The 22,060-nt window shown below is 41.7% G+C and overlaps 2 protein-coding genes across 4 annotated transcripts; one reads left to right on the forward strand and one right to left on the reverse strand.

Annotated features, from left to right (window-relative positions):
- Positions 1-1,687: 1,687 nt before the first annotated feature.
- Positions 1,688-11,785, reverse strand: C6H2orf76 (chromosome 6 C2orf76 homolog). 3 transcript variants are annotated; one of them, XR_012623754.1, is made up of 7 exons: positions 11,727-11,785; positions 9,811-9,963; positions 8,714-8,764; positions 5,089-5,126; positions 4,881-4,962; positions 2,503-2,600; positions 1,688-1,873 (listed from the first exon to the last, which is right to left on the reverse strand). XR_012623754.1 is itself a non-coding variant. In XM_074828641.1 (6 exons), the coding sequence occupies exons 2-6, from the start codon at positions 9,941-9,943 to the stop codon at positions 1,797-1,799; spliced, it is 381 nt and encodes a 126-aa protein (XP_074684742.1). In that variant the 5' UTR covers positions 9,944-9,963; positions 11,727-11,785; the 3' UTR covers positions 1,688-1,796. The 3 variants fall into 3 exon arrangements, 1 of the variants encoding a protein (XP_074684742.1); XR_012623753.1 differs by having other exon boundaries at positions 2,493-2,600; XM_074828641.1 differs by lacking the exon at positions 2,503-2,600.
- A 257-nt stretch (positions 11,786-12,042) lies between these two features.
- Positions 12,043-15,502, forward strand: DBI (diazepam binding inhibitor, acyl-CoA binding protein). The gene is made up of 4 exons (XM_074828644.1): positions 12,043-12,171; positions 12,306-12,423; positions 14,305-14,367; positions 15,208-15,502. The coding sequence occupies exons 1-4, from the start codon at positions 12,163-12,165 to the stop codon at positions 15,279-15,281; spliced, it is 264 nt and encodes an 87-aa protein (XP_074684745.1). The 5' UTR covers positions 12,043-12,162; the 3' UTR covers positions 15,282-15,502.
- Positions 15,503-22,060: the final 6,558 nt, after the last annotated feature.

Consider the following 22,060-nt stretch of genomic DNA (forward strand, 5'->3'; position numbering starts at 1 on the left):
ACAAAGTTACCTTCAATATTGTAAATTTGGCTGAACAAAGCTGGTGTACTCTGGAGTGCAATGCATTAGCTTAAACTGAGAAGATGAGTACAAACTCATTTTAGCCAGACTGATCTGCAAACATGACAGACGGTGTAAGGAGGTAGCTGAGACATGGGTCCATGTTTGGGGAGCAGGTACCAGCAACAGAAAGGTGGCCTGGACAGAAGGAGGAGGCAAGTAGTAAGTTCTCCTCACAAATTCATCACAGGATGCATAGCAGCATATAAATCCCAAGAGAACACAGGTGACTTAAGTGACACGGGACTCCTCCTTACAAGATAAAGATACAATCACCCTTTTAATCGCAGATGACAAAGTGGTAGACTTTCACAAGAGAATAAAACTCTGTTTGAAACAAAGCTGTTGGTGAGTAACACCAGCCACCAAAACCAGCCTAAACCTGAGAGTTTTCAGGAAGGATGAAGAAAATGAGGTGGGAACAATACATAGAGGCTTCTTTGGCCCTACATCTAAAGTAAAGAGAACTGTTATTTAGATACTTTGAAAATCACACATCTGCTTTCACTATCACATGTCCAAAACAAAAACAAAAAAAAAATCATCAAAGCTCTAGGAAATGGTAAGCTTACTTTTCCGGAAAGGCTCTTGTGGAAATGGTGTTGTCAGCTCTCACCCAGAGCTGAGGGTACATGTGTGGGTCTAAAAGCGATTGCACATGAGGTCTCATTTGATTTAGCAGAGCCTATCTCAGAAAGCCTGCTAAGGCAGAGAGCCAGCATCAGTGCCATTTCAGTGAAGAGAGGCTTAAAGGGAATGTCCCATCTTGGTACCCCCGATAAGCAGTTTCATAAGCAGTGTCTATCTAAAGGTACTCTACTGGATGCATGATTATTTTTAATTATTCTTGATTTTGTTAATGTAGTTGGAAAGCTTGGAATTACCAAAAACTAACATACAGCAACAGAGTATTTGGCTCTTGGAAAGCAGGGAAGAATCAATTCCAGTCTTAACGACATGCGGCCTCTCCTCACAGAAATGCAATCATTCAGGTTTTATTCTTAAAACTGAAACCATGAGCTTTCACTCCATTTGGAAAAATGCCCAGCTCCTACTGATGTCCTGGCAGAACTCAGGTTGCTACCTCTTACATGAAGTGTCTCCATGAAGTAACACTAGAAACAAGCGCGCTGGTCCTTGAACACAAAAGCCTCCCAACAGTCATTTGTCCCTTTCAGCACACTAAAGGGGGCTGGAAGAGAGTATAAATGAAAGCATTCACCAGTGAAAAGCATGAAAAACTTGCCAGTCTGCACCATTTAAACAAAAGAGACCAAACATAAAATGAGAGAAGTAAAGCTCCGGCTTGAAACAAAGAGATTCTCGTCTCAAGCTCTCTAAAATACCCAGCGATTTGGTCATAAAACGTCTCCGTTTTCATTAGAAGTTAGTACTGTGATGGGATCTTACTGTGCATTGTAATCTCCATATGTAGGTAATGTCTGCTGTAGGATCACATCAAGAACATGTGTCACAGGTCAGAGATTGCACTGTCTGCATCATAAGAGGCAAGCAAAGGAAAAAGAAATGCAAGAAAGAAAAAAAGTCACTTGCGTCCCCCAGTTTTTCCTCCCTCAGTCTTAGCATATTGACAGAAATTAATTTCTATAGGAAGGGAATTGCACTGTTTGCAAAGCAATCCTCTAGGATTTATTGATCTTTAAGAAAAATCTCATTAAGCAGAATAAGGAAAATTTACAACAGGTATGGGAAAACAAAACAATCTCTCGGGATCTTCACCAGGCTGAAACAGGATTAGCTTTGTAGTTTCTGTAATCTTCCTCACAGAAGAATGCTAATTCCGTCTCGTTTGCTAGAACGAATAAAAAAATTAAATATTTAGCACATCAGTAAATGAACCACCCAACAGTGAGATATTTAGAATCTTAGAAGACAACTGGCAACTTTTTGGTCAAAGACAATTATAAATCACCACACACTTCACCTCCCCATCCCCCATATTTTTGCAAGAAAGATTCCAGTTTTAAAGATGTCGTTTAACCTTGTTAAAAAAAAAAAAAACACCTAAGAACCTGAATATATAGAAGTAAATATGTACAGAAGACCCCTCAAGATTTGTTTAATGCAGCCTTCAGAATTGTTTGTATAAGCATTCATCAAATTAAGTGACTGCATTTCTAACACCTTCAAATGCTAGACAAATAATGAAGCTTGATTTTCTCTTTTTTTGTGCATTTTTCTGTTAGGAAAGGGAAAAAGAAACTATTTTTTCCATTAAATTAGCCTATAGGTATAATAATTTAATACTTAGAGGATTAGTAGAATATTTTACAGATCACTTTACATTCTCCCTCATGACCCATCAAAATATGTGTCTGAAGAAGTTAATTTTTTTGCCCTGCTGATGATTAATTCATGAGACTTCAACAATATGCAAAGTGAAAGACACAAATTGGCTTCTCCAGCAATACCTTCAAATACCTCTAATTATTCACAGGGGATATGGCAGAGCTAAAGGACCCACAAAGGTTCAGAGCAGTCACAATTCTTTCAACCCAGTAGGTCAAGGACTTCCTCTTCTAAAACAATAAGTCAGCAACATTACTAATTCAGAACAGAGACAAATCTGATGGAAAGCCTTCACAATTATTAAACATGGAATTCTTTAAGGTGCTGAGCCAATAAGTTCCACATTCATTTTTTAAATTAAACCTGAAGTTAATGAAGTCTGCCTGTCTTGTAAAAAAGAAAAAAAAAAGAGCAGAAGGGGTTTTAGAATCTCAACTAGAAAACACACAAGACTTTTTGCAATGAATACTGAACACTTTATTAACATACACCTTTCTTTAAAAAAAAAAAAAAAGAAAGCATTAACTTTGCTGACTAGATAATAACTGTAATAATAATCACTACCACAGAGGCTTTCCCGAGGATACTTATCTAATGTCCTCATAATTTATAACTCTCTAGCCCAACCCTGTAAAGTGCCAAGGGCAATCAACTGCAGCTTAGAATAAATGTTCTGAGCGTCTCCGAATTTCCCAGATTTTCTAACGGCAATTCTCTGGTTTATTCTAGTGAGTCTTATCCAGACTAGATATTGAGAAAATGTAATATGTCAATAGGAGATCTCAAATCTTCTTACTGATTTAAATGAAACTGTACAAAATGAGGACTAGTGGCATACCATCATACTTCACTTCCTTGGTTTACTCTTTTCCACTTCTTGAAGAAGAAAAGTAAACTCTTCAAGATTTTACTACAAAGACCCCACTCCTTACTTAGCTGATTTTCATATCAACATGCGTTGGAACATATCAAAATTCAAAAGGGCATAATGACACACTGCATTTTACAAAGCAGAGTTTTTCTTTTCTATCACACACTACATACTAATGACTAACTGCTCTTAGTTGTTTTGAAAAAAATAAAAAGCAGCCTTAAATTGTTTTCTGCCCTGAATAAGCAACCCCTCTCTTTGTACAGAGATACAGAACGGGCTGGTCTGTTCCAATTTCCTTTCACTATAACATTTACTCTGATGTTTTGACACCTATTTGGAGATCGCATCCAACTATTTCACCACTGTAGCTACAAACCTAGTTTCAAAGGTGGGTAATATATACAAATATTTATCAATACGTTTTTGAAAGAAGACAGCTCTGGACAATGTCATTTCTAATTCAACATTTGGCACTGTCATCAGTCCCTCTCCTGAACTGCATTGCCTCTTATGCCTTAGGTAGATAAAAATCGTGCTTAAATGAATCCTCTGCTAACTAAATTACAAATCTATAACACTTGAGTGCCAATAATACTCCTTTCTGAGGAACCTTTTTTTTAAAAAAATGACCTGGTTTAGTACAAACAGCCAGAGAATATCAATCATTCATATTACAGGAACACCCAAGGACCTTTAGGAAAGGTGTACTGAGGCCAGTTGCCGTGCACCCCAGAGAAAAACATTAAAGAGACATCCCAAGTCACTTAAAACCAGAAATTAAATGGCAGGAAACAAAAGAGCCGAGAAACCTATGAAAAAGAAATCTCATTCACTAGCTGGGGAGCAATCAGAGGGCATCAGGAACAGGCAGGAGCTCTCTCCGTGAAACCCCTGCACTTAGAGGCAAGCAGTTATGCATTCCAGCTAGGCAAATCAGATTCAAATGAGCAAATGTCCATATCAAGGTGGAACGCGACTACATCCCTTAAGTACCCTGCTGCCACAAAGTCATTCAGCCACATTTATGAGAAGCCCAAAGGACATCCAGAGACCATCAATTTTATCATGACAGACATTTCTTTACATTACCAAAAGACATGGCCTATATGTAGTCCCTTGTCAAAATGTGAGAAATCAGGTCAAGTTTCAACTCTTTGCTATGTTCAGCACATTCTCTAAATGATACTGCTTGAGCTTTCCTAAGAAATCTGGCTATCAGGCACTGTATGCTGCACATTAAACAAATCTAATCTTATTTCATTATTCCATGCTGGTTCCACTACTTACATTGCTAACCAAAACATCAGTTTAAATGTTACTGATAAGACTAAGCAGACACGGTACTAATAACCTATCTGTCAATCATTTAAAATTACTCTCAGCAGAATTATAAGCATACCCTCTAAAAATCACAATTTGCATTCTGAACATTTGGAGTGCAGATACCTGCTGCCCTCAGTCCAATGATTTGAATGTACATTATCCCCCCTTCTTCCCTGAATAATTACCAAGTCGTGTAAAGAGCATCAGGAATAGCATTTACTTTTCAGCAGCCTATCCAAACATAATCAGCCAGTTACCAGTTTAATGACAACCACAATGAACAGCACCTTCAGTCAAACAAATGTGCTCCTACCTACTCCAGCTGCTTTCAGCGTACTGTCTTCTTTCAAAATCAGTTTGTCATCATCTTCCAAACTCACTACAAGTTCACCAGTCTACAAATCAGAGAACCAGAATACAAAGATAAGAATTTACCGTCTCTGCCCCAGTCTTGCTTGACAGTGCAAAGCCCTGCCTGCATTAAAGCATGTAAAGGGGAAGAATATAGCTAATAATCATACCTTAGATTTGTGTGCTTGGTGAATAATCTTCATTGTATCTGAAAGAAAACACAATGTTTTCCTAAAATAAGGCTGAATAATCAAGTAACACTGCAAGTTTTACTTGGGGAGTGAGACAAAGGGGTAAGGTTCAAAATCTTTTATTATTAACAATTTTGTGTATTCAGCCTAGAAGAGGAGAAAACATCCTGCAGTCAGAGTCTTAAACCAGTCAATCCAACATTAAGGTACCACATCCTATTGGGCTTCTGTCTGCTGGCTGAATTACAGTAACTAACTAATGACTGTCCTAATTGCCAGTGAAAACACATCAATTTAAATGCCACTTAGAGTGTTTTAACCTACCAGGCTTTACACATGCAATTGGGGCAGGCCAAACAGCATTTATGCACTGTCAACTACTACGTTAAATTGATAGGCAGCAAGTGATTAAGACACAGTAACCTGACCACTTCAGATAATTCCTTGAAATTTTCCTTCTCATGAAGAAAGCACCCGCAGTAGAAATTTTGTTAAGCAAGTCCATCTTCCATGAACATGTACAGACTCTGCTCTTTTTAATGCTATACCCTCTTCAATAACATTTACCTCTGATATGTTTGTGTAGTGTAGCACTTTAAGAAATGATGCTATACAAAAAAAAAAAAAAAAAAATGCTTTCCTCTGGCAATGTGGGTAGGGCTTTGTTAACAGAAGGGAAAAACAGGGGAAAATAATGTGATCACTAAAGCAACCAGATGAGTGCAAAGATCCAGAGGGAATGGAGGTCAGAAGATGCCCATGCAGTGTTTAAAAAAAAAAAAAAAAAAAAAAAATCAAACTCCAAAGCCTCTGTGTTTGAACAAATTCAGTAACACATCAATCCCTTCCCAGCAAAGAAGCAAAAACCAGTTCTGCTTGCCTGTTCTAGTTTTCTGTTCTAGTTTGGTTTTGTGCATTAGCTGAACACTACGTGTTGAAATAGTCTGGTAAGAGAAGGATGCAAGAGACTTAAATACAGGCTAAAACAACTTTCAAGCTGCCAAGAGCAAGTATTCAGATGTTCAGAATAACAGAGGTCACATTCCCATTCAGAAGTTTGCTTCCCTACCACTCTGGTCCATTTTGAACATTTTATTTAAAACATTACATAAGGTAAAAACTACTCTGTATTCCCACCACAGAGGTCACTGAGAAGGCAGCCATAGCATGCTGTAATAATTGCAGTATTAGAAGCAAGACATATATATTAAATTGCAATTGCCAGGATCCATCTTGCATAGAAGCACTGCAAAAAGACCAGGCAATCACAGCAAAAATATACTGCAATCATGAAACCTTTCTACTGCAGCAAATACAATCCAGCCTCTGCCTGTTAGCTTTAAGCTTCTCCATCTACTTCATCATATTCCCTTTTCTCCAGTCTTTGCCCAGTCATTCTCTGAACTATTATCTCAATTTTACTTGTTCACAACTCCACCACTGGCATCCAGCAGTTTACTGTGTCTTCATCTGAGCTATTAAATGGCTTCTCTAACTCTGATACAGGGATGAAACTGCAGTCTCTTCTCATCCTAGCTAAAGCCTTATGTCCTCTCAATAGCCTTTGCTATTTCATCCCCCTTTAGTCACACTGAATCATATTCCCAAATTTTTATCTCTCCTTTTCAGGTAATAGATCTTCCATGACAATAGATAAGAAATCACTTTCCAAGTTTGATTTTGTGAAGGATCTACCATATTGCTCCATTCATGGAGAAAAAAAATAAATGGAGAAACAGCTTATGAGACAAGTTGGCACCCAGGCTGTCATTATCAGTGAAAAGATGGCAATGACAGGGTAGGGAGAAGATTGACTAAGAAGAGTTCTAGACCATGGACAAGAACAATGTGTACAAAGAAATGAGGAAAAAATGAAAGTCATAAGCTTTGAGATGTGAGTTGGAGCACCAAGCCGAGAAGAAAAACATGATGTCATTATATATGATGTTGAGAGAACAAAGTGGTGTTGAATTCTGGAAAGAAGGAAGCTGAAACAGGCAAGGTGAGAAATAGCCAGGGCCAACTGAGATTTATGGCAGTGCCAATCAAAGCAGAAGGAGAAATCTGACTCTTACTAGTACTATTCATGCAGAAGTCACACTGCCCTTTCATCACCAAAATACAGGAAAGACAGTAGAGCACACAAGAGATGCCAAAAGCATGAACCTGGATAGCCTGAGGGGAAGGTGAGGAACTTGGCTTTGATTTTTCTGTGTGAAAATTTCCACGCAGCTAGCACCATCCCACTAAAAGTAGGCCCCCACTAACTGGTGTAACAGGTTTTAAAGTTCTGCAGTGGTTTTCACCCACATTACGCTCAGTCCTACACAGCACAGTCAGGTGCTCAGTCACAACATACGCCTTGGGAAAAAAATAAACTGATGCTCTAAAGTGATGAAAGAACTAGCAGCAGGGATAGGCAACACCAGGAATACACTGATAGCAGCAGTTCTAGATAGGGCCCCCTCATCTAGCCAAAGCCAGAGATATTAGAGGGAGGAAGGGCACCTCCAAATCCAAACTTAGGTACCTAGATTTTAAGACCTTAAGTCATATACAAAAAATAATAGTAATATTCAAGTCCTTGCCATTGACATATCATAAATCTTCATCCCTAATGCTTTTTTTGCTTTCATTTTGCACTATCTGTTTCACCATCAGCAAGAACACAGAATTAAATGCTTGGTCTTTTTTTTTTAAATAGGCAAATGGAGTCTATTACCATTTACATGTATGAAATAGGTTCCTCATTCAACTCTTTGAATCACCGTAGATGAAGGAGTTTGTCAACTCCAAGAACATGGGAGACAAAGGATCACTTGCAGCAAAACTCCAAGGGAACTTTCAGAATTGCCAGGTTTAGGAGAAGATACGTTACTGACATCAGAGTTAACAAATTCCAAGAAAGGAAGTAATTTAGTCATTTTGAAAGTATATTCTGTCCCAAACAGATGAATTGCACATGTTCGTGACAATCTTCACAAAAAAGAAATAAACACATATATTTACATTGGAGGATAAAGTCAGCCTAAATTTCACACCAGGCTATTTCATTGTCAGCTTGTATTTAAGAGCTTTCATATCTAGTTTGAGCAAAGTTCCCCTGCTTCTCTTATATCATGTAAATTATTTAAGTATAGAAGTCTTAAGCATTTTCTATTTACTGCCTTCAGCTCCCACTTCATCATCCTTTCCGACTTTACAGTTAGTAAATAGATACTGAAACACATAAGCACGGAGAACTACAATTTCAAAGCATTTGAGATCACAAGCTTCTCAATAGAGTAAAAACAGTTAAAAGGCACTTATAAAAGTAATAAAAAGTTAATACCAAAAAGCATTGGTACCAATCAGCAAATAATGTATAACATGCAGCCTAATTCAAAGATTAATACAGAACTTCAAAATAATAGTCAAGTTCTGTAGATATGATCCCAGTGGCATAACCCCAGCTACCAGAGCTGGCTAGAGTTGCAAATGTAGGCAGGCACTGCCACCAGCATGAGCATTCTACAGCAGTTATCTTTTAAACTGTCTAAAAACCAATATAAAATATTACATCAGCATTTTACAGGAATTAAAACAAGAAAAAAACAACACCTACCATACTTAAAATTTTTAAAAGGAGGAGGAAGTCCTGTTCTTGAAGACACATCTATTAAAATAAAAGCACCAAGTGAAAACAGAGTTGTCCTTTTTTATCTCCACTATTTCATTTTCTATTATTGTGCAATGTATGCATCCTGGACATCCTTTACATCAAAATAAATCCACAACACAAGAGACTTATTTGAGCATAAAATACTAAAACACAACCTTTGGCTCAGATTCTATAGTTATGATTCTATAGTTAGATTCTGTATGTTCTGAAAGTGTTTGTAGTTTTCTAAAAGCATGAAAGTTGCTGGAAACACAATACAGCCGTGAGGCCCAGGGCAGTGTCCTAGGAGTTGCTCAAACATTATCAGCTTAACAGTTTGAGACTTGTTTGAACTGACTTCATGCAAAAAAAATCAGATGATGTTATTCTGCACCCTTTGAATGTCTCCATTTAGGTGTGTAGCAATACACCTGCAAGATTAGGGTAACACCCTGAGTCCCTGCATGGCCTGGCCTACATTAATTATCTGTTAGATACACTGTCACTTTCAACCAGGCTTCTAAAACATAAAGCCCATAGATGAGTAAATTTGCACCACAAAGCTCAAGATGGGAGACAGAAACTCAGAAGCAAACATGCACAATGTCAAAAACAATTTTTCAAGATCCTCTCTTCTCACAAATAGCAAACAGACTTGCATTCCCACATTCCACATATTGGTGTAGTTCCTAAGGATCAAAGGCTCTCTAAATTCTATTAATTTACTCCTGTTAATTTATGAATAGCTGCCTGACAGCACCACTGAAGGAGCCTGAGGCACTGAGCCAAATGCAGCAATGCCCCTGGCTCTATTTGACTAAACATGGGGATTTGGGAGGGGGAGCAGTCTATCCAAATTTAGGCATAGCACACCAACCATGAAGCTCTTATTAACTCCAGACCTCTCATCCAAGGGAGGAGAGCACACAGGGGATGTAAACACAAACCTGGCATCTCTACCAAAGCCGCAGAATTCCCATTCATTTGCTCCCCTCCACTTTCTTGTGCAGAGACAGCAACACATGGGACTGAAACGAATGAATAAGGCAACTGCCCCTTACCCTTCCGCACAAAAGTAATGAACTGCTTTACTGTCTGATCCAAGTTAACTCCATGATACACCACAGGTCGGAAATTCCGGTGTTCAAAAGAGCGAACAAGACGAACTGTGATGGTTGAGCTTTCTGGTGACATGAAAATTAATTCTGAATAACCTGGAGAACATTAAATAAGGAATTACTGCCTTTCCTCTGTGTACAAGCACAGCTAGAAAACAAGGTGCAGGTGGACCTCATTCAAAGATTAAAACATGGCAAGAAATTCAATAGCATTATGCCTCTCGGGACTTCACTTTTAGTATTTCTACACAAGCAGTAACACAATCTCAAAACAAACAGGGTTACCTAGGATATTATTGATACTGCACACCAAACAGTCCAGTATTTGTACCTGTGCTGTGTACGACTGCACCAGACTCCATACTAAACACACAAAAATGTTGTGGATAAATGCAAGTATGTCATTTTGGTTTTAAGTAACTGAAGACTTTACCTCCTGTGTGAGTAACCTTGTGCTCTGAAAGAATGTACTAAAATGAACAAAACCAAAATCTTTTTAATATACTTATGTTGTAGAGAGCATAATACCCCGAGAAATGCCTAAGCTGTTACACAGTGCTCATTTTCACCTCCCAACACAAAGTGGAAATACCTCCCCCGCATACACATGCAAATAAATTTCCTAGTATACTACTACATAATTGAGCTGGTTAATATAATTTATAATAGCAGGTCTCTAGAATGGCTCTACAGGGCTTATACTACCTTAACAGAGAGCAGAACCTACAATGGAATTGCCTTATCAACCTGAGCCCCTCTTCTGACAAGTCCATGCATTGTTGCACTGGCTTCTTTCTCTCCACAGGAAAACAAGCTATTTCCTATCTCTGCAACCTTCTCTATTTTTTGTGCTGGATGTTCCTCAACAGCCTCACTTTCTGGTCACACGCTAAACTGCCATGGCTGCTGCAGCAATGAGCAAACACTGCAGTCTAAGTGCTGCAACATCAGCCAGGGGCACAGCACGACCTCTGTGTCTCCTATCCCTTCACAGCCATTTCAGTCACCACTTCCAGGCCTGCAAAGGAATCTCTTACCTCTTCATCCCTTTATGTTTTGTCTATTTTTTTTCTCCTTTTTTGTTGTGTCAGGAGATTATTTAAGGACCCCACCATCATGCAGGTATCCAGGTAACTCCCAGTCTTGGCTGTGTTTGTCCTAGCTGTATCCTAGCAAAGTAAACCAGCAGTATTTTATTCAAATACTTTCTGCAGAATGGGGATGCAGACCTTCCACATCACGAGGCAACTTGGAAATCCCCTTGGTTCATAATTCCCAGAGCTCTAATTCCATTTTCATTGTAAGTAAGTTACAATATGCAATTAAAAGATGCCAATCAAGAAAAGCATGCTTTACACCTGAAAATAACTATATTTATATTAAACAGCAAAGATGGGTATTTTCTTGATGCTATTTCACATGGGCTTAAGATCTGGAGGCCACAGGACAGAGTAAGGAAAAGGGGACAGCACTCAATTCACTTTCTCCTGAGCAGCATGGAAGAACATTGTAGGAACACAGATTTGGGAGCACAATCAGAAATTGCCGATTTTCACATTTACTGTACAGCCTGATCCCATCTGGGGCTGCGACCAGATACTACCCAGTGTCTCCTCAGGAACAATGGCAGACCCTCCTCGGGCCGCCTCCCGGGTCAGAGACGCTGATGGTCAATTCCTCTTATGAGGAGGAACCTCTCCCGGGCCGGCCCAGCTCCTGCCCGCCGGCAGCAGCGCCAGGACGGGTGGCGGAGCGCCGCCCACCCCAGCACACCTGCTCCAGACCGAGTGTGCTCTCCTCAGCCCTCGCACCCCTCCCCGCCCCGCCCGGAAGGGCCCGTTAACGGCCCTCAGCCTTACGACCGACTCCCCGCCGACACTTCCGGGTCTCGCTCCTCGCCCCGCCTCACACAGTCCCACCAATCACGTGCTCTCGGTGCCACCCACCGCACCGAGGGATTGGCTGCGATGCGCCCTGTCCCCGCCCCTCCCCTCGCCTCCGAGCCGCCGCGGGGCTGGGCGGGGCTGCAGGAGGCCCCGCCCCCTAAGCCCTCCCGTTGGTCTCATCCCTCATGCTAGCGAGCGTCACGGCCCCTCCGAGGCCCGCCCATCCCGCGCCGCCTCCGCATTGGTTCTTTGCCTGGCTTCTCCCCGCCCTCGGCAGGCGCCGATTGGCGCCGTGTTGCCCGTGGGGCTGGGATTGGCCAGCAGGCGCTCTGGCGACGGGTGAAGCGGGCGAGCGGCCGGGGCGGCACGGCAGACGCCAGGGGGTTGGGAGCGCGCCGGGCTCGTCGCCATGTCTGAGGTACGGGCCGTGCTGGGGGGCATGTGGGGAACCGGAGGGTGGCGGTGGGTACCTCCCTCTGTCCTTGTTTGGCGGTGGCAGCCTGCGGGTGCTCACCCCCATCCCCCCCCGGGGCCTTCCCCCCTCCCCTCTAGGCCGAGTTCCAGAAGGCCGCCGAGGAGGTGAAGCAGCTCAAGTCCCAGCCCACGGACCAGGAGATGCTGGACGTCTACAGCCACTACAAACAGGCCACGGTGGGCGACGTGAACACGGGTAGGTAGCCTCGGTCCCCGCGCTGGGCAGGGAGGTGGTGGCTGCTGGGCAGCGCCGCCCCGCGCCCCTCTGGGGCCCTGCGCCTCTGTGCCGGGGCCGGCGGCGGGCGGGGGCGATGCGGTTGTGGCCTGAGGCCGAGCTGGAGGCACTTGGGGAAGCAAAACCTCTCCCCTATTGCGTGCCTCGCTTCGTGCAATCCCGCAGTTTAGCAAAAATGACTCAGTACCGACTTGGCATGGATTTATACGCAGGGAGGCATGAGCTGAACTGATAAGGGTTTGTGCAACTTGTGTTTTTCTGATTAACCCAGCTGCAGCCATCTAAATTGTGTAGCAATGGCCTGAGAATCCTTTGTGATAGCTTTGTGCAAATATTGGGTTTGGGATTTTTGGAGACCTCTATCAGTAAGTAGCTGCCTAGGTCAAGGGATGCTGCTTTAATACAAACACTTCTCGGTTAAACAGGCTTAAACAGCAAAGCAAGCTGTACAACTGTGCAATTGCAGTACTTGGGGGGAGGCAGTTTGTTTAAAATGGATTGGCTGGTAAAAATGATACTGGAAGGCTAAAACAGAAGATTAGGAGAAAACTTTTATAGTAGCTGCAATTAAATATCACGTCTTGGAAGGACTGTAGCAGAAATATTTCTGCAGGTGTGCTATGCAGATTTTCTCTGGCTGCTTTTTTTGCTATGCTTCTGTAACTGGCAGCTCAGTTTAGGAATAGCATTTAGAATGAAACCCGCCTCTATTGACCTTATGTAACACTTGAGTAACTAGAATTAGAAAGGAAAAAGGTCATTTGTTTCAAGCGCTGGCCTCCTGACCCAGTTGTTGGTGAAGTTTATTGGGTGTTGATTGAATTAAAAGCTGGCAGTGAATTGTACAGGAAATGGTAAGTATGGGCGCTTGCAGTCTCTTTTTCCCAAGATGGGCAGCATGGAGAGAGAACAAAACTGACTTTGGCTTTAAGATAATGATCCTTTTGGTGTGGCTGGATCTTAGCATTATTAATGTTTGTCAAGGCATAATGGTGCTCTAGAGCTGTTAATATACCAACGTTTCTGTCAGTCACTGCATTCTTGTGAAACAGTAGGTAACATGAGTTGGCTAGAAAAGCAATCTGTGTAAGAGTAAGCTAGTAGGGTTTTTGTTGGAGAGAAGTGGAGCTGCCAACTAGCTCTGCAGGTCACGTTGCCACGTGAGCAGCGCGAGGGTATTTTTGTGGCCAGTGTCCAGTTCCATTTGTTAATCCTGAAGATTGTCTTTAAGGAGACAGAGAAGAAGTAAAAACACAGAGGGGACTTTATGTGAAGCATGACTATATACGCATCCATATCTCATTCATTTCTTCTCTGTTTGAACACAGTGTAACCTGCAATACAGTCAGTTAGAATTCAGAGCTTATACCCCTAGATGACAGAACAAATTAAGAGCTTTATGTTAGAAACATCCCATTAACTTGACGATGATGAGTTCTAAGATGTATGCTACTAGCTTTTGTTTTCATGTCTCTGCATGTAGTGGACCTTAGGGCACTTCTGCTTTACTTCAGAGCTGATGTTCTTTAGTGGGATAGCTGTCATGCAACAGCAGTCCCTTCAGAAAGTACAATAAAACCAAATCACACTATTTGGTGCTCTTCTGCTCAAAAGCTGCTGTCTTAAGGGAACTTGACAGAGAATATCTCTGTTGCCACCAGTAGCGTTCTAACATGCTCCCTTGAGGTGATCTCCTGACCACAGGTTAGTAAGTAATAGCTGCGAAGGTGAACCAATGTATTTTACTGTAGTTAAGAACTGAATGGCCTTCAGGAAAGGAGTAGGTATTGCCTACACCCAGACCACACAAACTAAATCTGCTGCTTATCCTGTCTCTCTCAGACCGCCCTGGTATGCTGGACTTCAAAGGTAAAGCAAAGTGGGATGCCTGGAATGCATTGAAAGGTAAGTGTCTGCTTAAAAAATGAAAATGAATAAATAAAACCACAGGCAAACTAGTCAGAAAAGCATATGTAGTTCAGCAAGAAATAAAAATAGTGTTGCCTTATAAGAATTCTAGAAATTCAGAATGCTGTGATAATAAACTCTTACCTTTTGATTACCTCTGCAAGGTGGAATTTTGAAAAATGTAGCCTGTGTGAAAGGGAATTAAGGTGCAAAATGCCCAGCTGACCCAGGGTGTTACACGAAGGAGAGCTGTAGCAGCAGCAGAAGCCTACATCTGTTTTCCAAGTCCCAGCATAGTACCTGGGAGACTGAGCTCTCCCTCCGGTTGTTGTGTAAGCTTCCCTAACTGGAAGATGCAACTGGGCTCTCTGCTGTAAATGAGGAGCCAAGCAAGTGGTCTAATCTATGAAAATGGGATTTTTCTGGTGTTTTAAGGAGCTGGCACTACATCTAAATGCAGTCTTAAGTTGATTGAATAGCTTTCCTGTAATAATTTTGAATGGTGTTGATAGAACTAATGCACTGTTTAGTTGCTGTCTATACAAATACAACTTTGCTTCAGAACACTGTTTTCTCATGACTGCTGAACACATTTAATACTAGATTCACAGCCAAATGACCTTGTTGTCTTTGCTCTCTGGTAGCATGCTGCTTGATTTACAGAAGTACATAGGGATGAAATCTATCATTACATATCTGTCTAGGTAAATACGTAGTTCTGTGCTAAGTTACAGAGGCTTTGCTGGGTGTATATATAGCAAGGAATTGTGACTTAAATGTGAAAGGTATCTTAATCTGTAAAAGCTATCTGACTGCTTCCTGTGTTCTGTCCTTCAGGAATGTCCAAAGAAGATGCAATGAAAGCTTATGTAGCAAAAGTGGAAGAACTAAAGGGCAAATACGGCATCTGAGGACTGGACATAGCAGCCACTTGCACACCTGAAACATGCCTTATTTCTAATACTGTGGAAAACTGGTTTCTGATAATAATTTTAAATACCTAGTATATTACAGTCGGTTCTTCTCATGCCTGTAGTTCGGGGGAGTTGTGTACCTGCCTAATGTACTGACACGTTATAAATTCCTTCTGGGAACAAAACCTGGAACTCATTAAAGTGCATTTGGTACTTTAGCTGTTGTGATGGTCATCCTTTAGAGATTATTCTGAGCCCATCCCTTAATTGCTGTGTGGCGGCTGTCAAACCCTTCCTAGTAAGGCTCAAGCCAGCCTCTCCAGTCCTGGTGCCACTAGAGGGGGCTCAGTAATCTGTGTTTCGCGAAACGCGGACCCGTGTCCAAACCAGCCGGGTCCTGTCAGATACTGCTTTGCCTTCTTTCTCGTGTAGATGAGCGGCAACCCACAGAAGCAGGAGCACCACCAAGATTGTCATGAAGAGGTTGGGTCTAATGCTCTGTCTGCTAAGAATAAGCTGCTTTATATTTGTTGCTTGGGGCTTTCAGAGACTTGGTCAACAATTGCCAAATCATCTTTCTTAAAACGCTGCTTGTTGATGTTATTCCCCAACAATAATGTTAGGCTGCTGAACAGAAGGCAAATACTCGGCAGCTGAACATAAAACCTTCCCCGTGAAAGAAAAGGTTCCGCAGACAGCGGAGTTGATGCCGTTGATAGTGTGCTGCTGTGAATAACGACTACAGGTGTTGCCACGTACTGAGGCTACAGTGAAGGGTGAATCCTGTATAGACTGGCTTAAATCGCACAAGGTGTTCAAACAAGAAGACTTAGTGATCATCAGCAAAAGTTTTATTACAGAACCCACAGCTGTGACCATCTCTAGTAGGCTTTTACCTGGTTTGGTCTGCCTAGTGTAGTCTGTTGGAGCTGCTGATGATGGAGTGGGAGACTTTGCTTTTAAAATGGGACATGGAACTATTCCAGCATAGAGCATATGAGAATGAAGTCCCAAACTTATATGGGAACAAGGCATTTTAATTCCCGCTGCACTGGTTAGCATCTGAACAGGTGAGGACTTCAAACGGTCTTCAGATAAGCAACTGTTTTACAGAAATTCGTAGGGATGAAACCTATCATTACATATCAGTAAATACATAGTTCTGTACTAAGTTACACAGGCTTTGTTGTGTGTAGTGTCTAATTTGTATATTCTTATGCCACCAGTAGGAGATGGAGATAACTTTACCTCATGTGCTTTCAAAAATTTTAACTTTCCCCTTTGCTACAACGGTTGGACTAGATGATCTTCAAGGTCCTTTCCGACCTAGATGATTCTGTGATACCTTTAATGGGAAATACTTTTAGAGATACTTGTTCACCCTTTAAAATGTGTTAGGATAAAAATGGGTTTGTTCCCTGTTCTTGTAAGAAAAAAGGTTGTTTATTCTTGTTCTTCTGGGTAAGTAATAAAAGCATTTGGGGTTTTTTACCTCCTCTTGTATCCTATGTTAGTTATTTGAGATTGTGTTAATTACATTCACCTTGCAAAAGAGGGGTAAGAGTCGATGTTCAGCATAAGAGATGGTTTTAGTTCTTTGCTAGCCCTAAATTCCATAGCCATCTCTTTCTTCACAGCTGTGTTTTGTGAAGCTTGGAGAATTCTGCCAACCTGTAGCAGAATGTAGCTCATACTGGCAAATGCTTCCACTTCTGCTCTTGTTTGCTGGAAGCTGATGCACTGTGAGCATGCTGTGCTTTGCTAACATGCTTTCTGTCAAAGCAGGTGTTTTCAGAATTTTTGACTGCTAAAGCAGTGGAATTGGATTCTGCTTAAGGAATGGGCTGGAAGTAGCAAGTTCTATATCCCAGTCCTCATTCAGCTTTATTTCCCCTGTGAGACTTAACTAATTTTTGCAGTGCTGCTCTCCTTTCTCATACCTGTCTGGCATTAGGAAAACATCGCTATGTACACAGTGCTTATTCCAGAGAGGGCTTGGTCTTGGCCAGGGTTTATACACTGCCATGTACTTACAGACAATGCTATTTGCCAGTTTGTACGAGTGACTGAGAACTCTACCTTGGTACTTCTTTATTGTGTACTTTATTTTTACCATAGTAACACCTTCCTTAGGAAAGTAACATCAGTGGTCTTGGTATTTAGCTTGCCCTTTGTCAGTGAATCTACCCTTTGGCAATCAACTGTGCATCTTGGGAGTAAGCTGAAAAATTCAGGTTGTGGAAGTAAGAGACTGTCAAAAGGCCCTAAGGCAGAAACAAAGGCACTGATGTCTGTGCACAGTGTTTGTGATGAGAAGCAGCAACACAAATGTTGGCTGCACAGCTATGAACTGTGGGTACTACCACTGCAGGGAGTGTTGAAAAAGACTGAACTGAGTTGGGCGGCTGGTTGTTTAGCAGCAGGATGAATGTCTGTAAATGCATGGGGTGTTGGGCTGTCTAAAATGTTGCTGACTTTCTGACCCCATAGTGCTTGCTGGTATGGGGTGTGAGACTCCCGGGTTGCAAAAATAACACTTTGGCAGCAGTGATGCTAGGGCAGTGGTGGTTTAAGATCATCTACAAACAGATTTGTAGGTAGAGGTAGTTGCTTTTGTTAAACCATAAAGTGGTAGAAATAGACAACCATGAAAGTATAGAGCCTTGACATCTGAAACAGAAGCAGCAAGCCTCAAACCAAAATACAACTTCAGAACCATTGCTCTGTCTGAAATAAGGTACTCCTGATGGAGGAACAGATGCTTTTGATGGCTGGGCAGTGCTGCAAAACAGGGGATTGTTCTGACACCCGTTCGGGAGTTGCTGCTGTTTCCTCTGTTAGATCAAAGAAAGGCCAGCAACATCCTGATCCTCACAGCGCTTGCGAAGGGGAAGAGACGTGCGCTGAAACAAGCCCAGCACGCAGGAGGTCAGAGGCCAGCTGGCACACGTGCAGTCAGGTCTTGTTTGCTGAGTTTGCAGAGCGTGCAGGACGGAATCTGGACTTTGGATATGGCAATAATAAATGTTAACTTGCATGTGTGATAAGACAGTGTTCCTTCTATTGCACTTCTACTATTAGTTCTTGCACAGAGAAACTAGTTGATTGGCAGCCAGTGCAATTAGAGATAAGCTGTAAAGGGGATGTTGTTTTCCTTGGGTTTTTTTTTCTGTGGGTTTTGCTTGCTCTTACCAAACATATGTGAGGTGGAACACTCCTAGCACAGATTTAACAAATCAGTGTTGGTGTGCTGCTTAAGGCCCATAACCAATTTTTCAACCCTGTGAGGTTAAGTTTTCTGTTTGACTAAAAGCACCCCAAGGCTGACTGCAATGTGCAACTATCTTTCTATCAAAATTCTTCAGTCCTCATCTGGAGTGATCTTGTTTCACAATGCAAGTATTTTAACCTTTTGAACTTATTTGACCCTGATGATACTGCTAAAAATAAGTGACAATTGTATTTGCTGCTGTTTATAATGTTTGCTCTGCCCTCTGAGTGTTCAGAGCAAACAACATTGGGCAATACCACTTTGGGGTGACTGGTCACTTCTGAGCTGTCTTGTGGGATTGATTATAAACTGGGGGAGACAAAAAATAAAATGTATTTTGGCTTGGATAGGTTTCTAAATACCACAGCTGTCACCCAAAAAGTGTTATGCAGTCCTCCAAGTTGTCAAAGCTGCTTAGAAGGAAGACAAGTTGATATTACATAGACATAGCACATTTGAGTGAGAGTTGCAGTAATAAACTCAGAAGTATAAAAGCTGATAGAACAAAAGATAGAATATGATTTATTTTTCCCCCTACCCACAAGTATATGAAGTATCTTCAGACTCAGATAACTGATCTATAAATCAGCCAATCTTCAGCTGCTCAGTTAAAGTGCAAATAACATCGGTCTGTTCCAGGAATGAGTCTGTCTTCATCGCTTATAGAATGAGCTTATATTTCCTCTAGAACCAACATACCTGTGAAAGTTAAACACAGATTGGTTGGTTTATTCTAGAATAGAGAATTCATGTGGAGCTTGACTGCAGTGGTCTTTTAACTTTCATTCCCATTTCCACCTGTGGCTACTGGATTCTTTGGTTACTCCCAGTACACATACATTTATTTTTCAAGGTCTGACACTCTTAATGCTCATTAGAGCTGATTGATCTCTTACAACCATCCTGCCATCCACTGTAGTTTTAGAGCAATCCTTTGCTACAAGTAGCTGAAGACATACAGAGCTGTTCTCAGAATCATTCAGTATGTCTTGCCTCTAATGTTTTAAAGTCTTCCTATACTTTAGACTGTTTAGACTAATGGAGAAGTCATTCAAAAATACAGTATCGTTAATAAGCGTGGGCCTGGGGAGGAACAGCTGGTCGAAATTCCTGGAGTTTGTTGAGCTTATGAAAGAGGTGATATGGAAAAACTGCCTGGAAGTGGAATCAGTGGCTCAACAAATCCCTTCCAATCATTATGTTAGCAAAGATTAATTTAGCTCTAAGTACTTCCACTGCAATGAGAAGCTCTTTATTGTTATGTAAAAGAGCCCAAAGCCCTGGCTCACTGAGATGTTATATGATCTCTCTGCCCAGTAGGTTCTGAGAGAAGAAACATACATGTGACAGCTGAGAAACTGAATAATATGATTTCCCATAGCTTATGTAGTACTGAAATACAGACACAGATTTTTCTAGTAGTGCTAAAAGGGCTAAAGTTTTATTTTCTGTATTGAATATATATTTCAAAGCATTGGTTTGTCACAATGGACAGATGAAAATACTTTGAGGTATGTCCTAAACCAGTGTAACTATTGCCAGAGGTCCCTGAAGAGGTCCTCGAAAAGGTCCTCTGAAGCCAACACAGAACGAGCAAGCACCCAGTGTTGGGTCTCCACAATGTGGTGCTGAGGTAGGGCCAGAAACTGATCAGAAGTGAAAAAACAATTCTTTCCAGGATACCAAATGTATTCCTTCAAGCCTGTCCTTCTGCTTAAAGTCTCTCTCGTTCACAGGTACTGTTTGACTCGGCTGAACAGTAGGACCCCAGAGGCAGGTGTTATTGCCATGTCCAGCAGCCCAAGTCTCTCGCCCACATCCAGCAGTGAGCTGGAGAGCCCGGGGCTGCAGGGACAGGCGGGAGCCCCTGGCTGGGTGAGCGCAGTCTGCCTTCCAGTGCCACACGAAGGGTGTCCAGGCAGGAGGCAGAGTGAAACCATCTGGCCCAGGAGCTTTCTCCTCTTTATTTGCTTAACTGTATCTCTTTTGCGTGCTAGGACACGGCTGTCCACTTGGCTGCAGTAACTTGCAGTGATGGGAGGAAAATCATAAGCTAAAGTAGTTGTGATAAGGGCTTGATCCGAGCTGTATGAGCCTTGGTACAACCCAAAACCCCCTTATCTGACGCATGCTACCAGGGACACTGTTCACTGAGGATGACTGTGCCTGTGTTCCCAGAAGATGCCGGTCTTGAGCCACTTGCCAGCAACTTACTGACTTTTTGCCCCATTGCAGAAGCTCCGTTTCAGCCCAGATAGGTTGAACCCAGCCTGAGCTGAATGCAGCTTCTTCAGCTTGGATTTTCAATCTACTGCCAGGAAAAAAACAAAACAAAACAAAACAAAAACCAACCTGCAAAAGAAGTGACACAAGACAGCTAGCCTCTTTCTTCTTCCTCATAAAATTTTCTACATGCTCACTTTTTGGGGAAGATACAAAGAAAACCATTTTTCCCCTCATACAGGCCTTGGGCATCTCCTAAAGTCTCAGTCTGCAAGATACTGATGACCTATTTGTCTCCAAGATCAGGTCAACTTCTGCCTGGAAAGACACCTTGAAATAGGGATCTGACAAAAATGAGGGTTTAAATGCCTAGCCAGATCAGTTGCTATGCCCAGAATTAAAGAGGTGATCAGAAAGAATGTTATTCAAAAGACAAATGCATTTACAGAAGTAACCAACTTTGAGATTAGATGAACCTGGACTGGTGGTGACCCAGTCACTTGTGTTCTGCTTTACCTAGAAGTGAAATACTTCATCAGGTAACCATTCCCTAAGGCCCTGGGTGACTCTCGGACTTCAGGCCTGAACCATTCTTCTCCAGGCTTCTGCAGGAGAAAAGCTGGAACAGATTCTTCAGTGTTAAACTTCTCATGGTTTTAAATGAACCAGATGAAACTATTTCATGTTTTACAACAGTTTCTGGTAATTTCCATTATTTATGAACACATTTCCCTGAAAACTTTCTCTCCAGGGATAGGATGTGAAATACCCGCTTAAACAATAGAGAAAAGGGACTTTCTAAACAAAATAATGAAACTGGCAATATACCAAGAACTCTACATTAACACAGCTGAACCAAAAATACATTGGAGGTGCTTTAAAGGTCGTTTACCGTGGTGTTATGATGTAGGCAAAAAAAAAAAATCTTATTTTTCCTTTTAAAGCACTGAGCTCTTCTTATCGTAAAACACTGTTTTCACATATGATTTTCCAAAATAATAATCTTGAGGCATTTTTCCACAATTTGTCTTCTCTTCAAGCAATTCTGTAATTTTATCTTTAAAAGACGGAGAACATGTTTGGCTTGTCATTTTTCCATTTGAAAAAGGTGCACAGTTCTAGCAGGCTTCGTAAATCCAGACATCTTTACCAGAAAGTATCTCCAGCCAAGCACCAGCAGAAACAAAGTACTAATGAACTGCTTACACAACTGTTACAATCATCCTCTCCTTGGTGACTTCAGTAAAGAGTGAAGCTGAAAGTACCAATTCAATGCTGATAC

Source organism: Strix aluco, chromosome 6 (genome assembly GCF_031877795.1).
Source record: "Strix aluco isolate bStrAlu1 chromosome 6, bStrAlu1.hap1, whole genome shotgun sequence".
NCBI classification, from domain to species: Eukaryota; Metazoa; Chordata; class Aves; order Strigiformes; family Strigidae; genus Strix; species Strix aluco.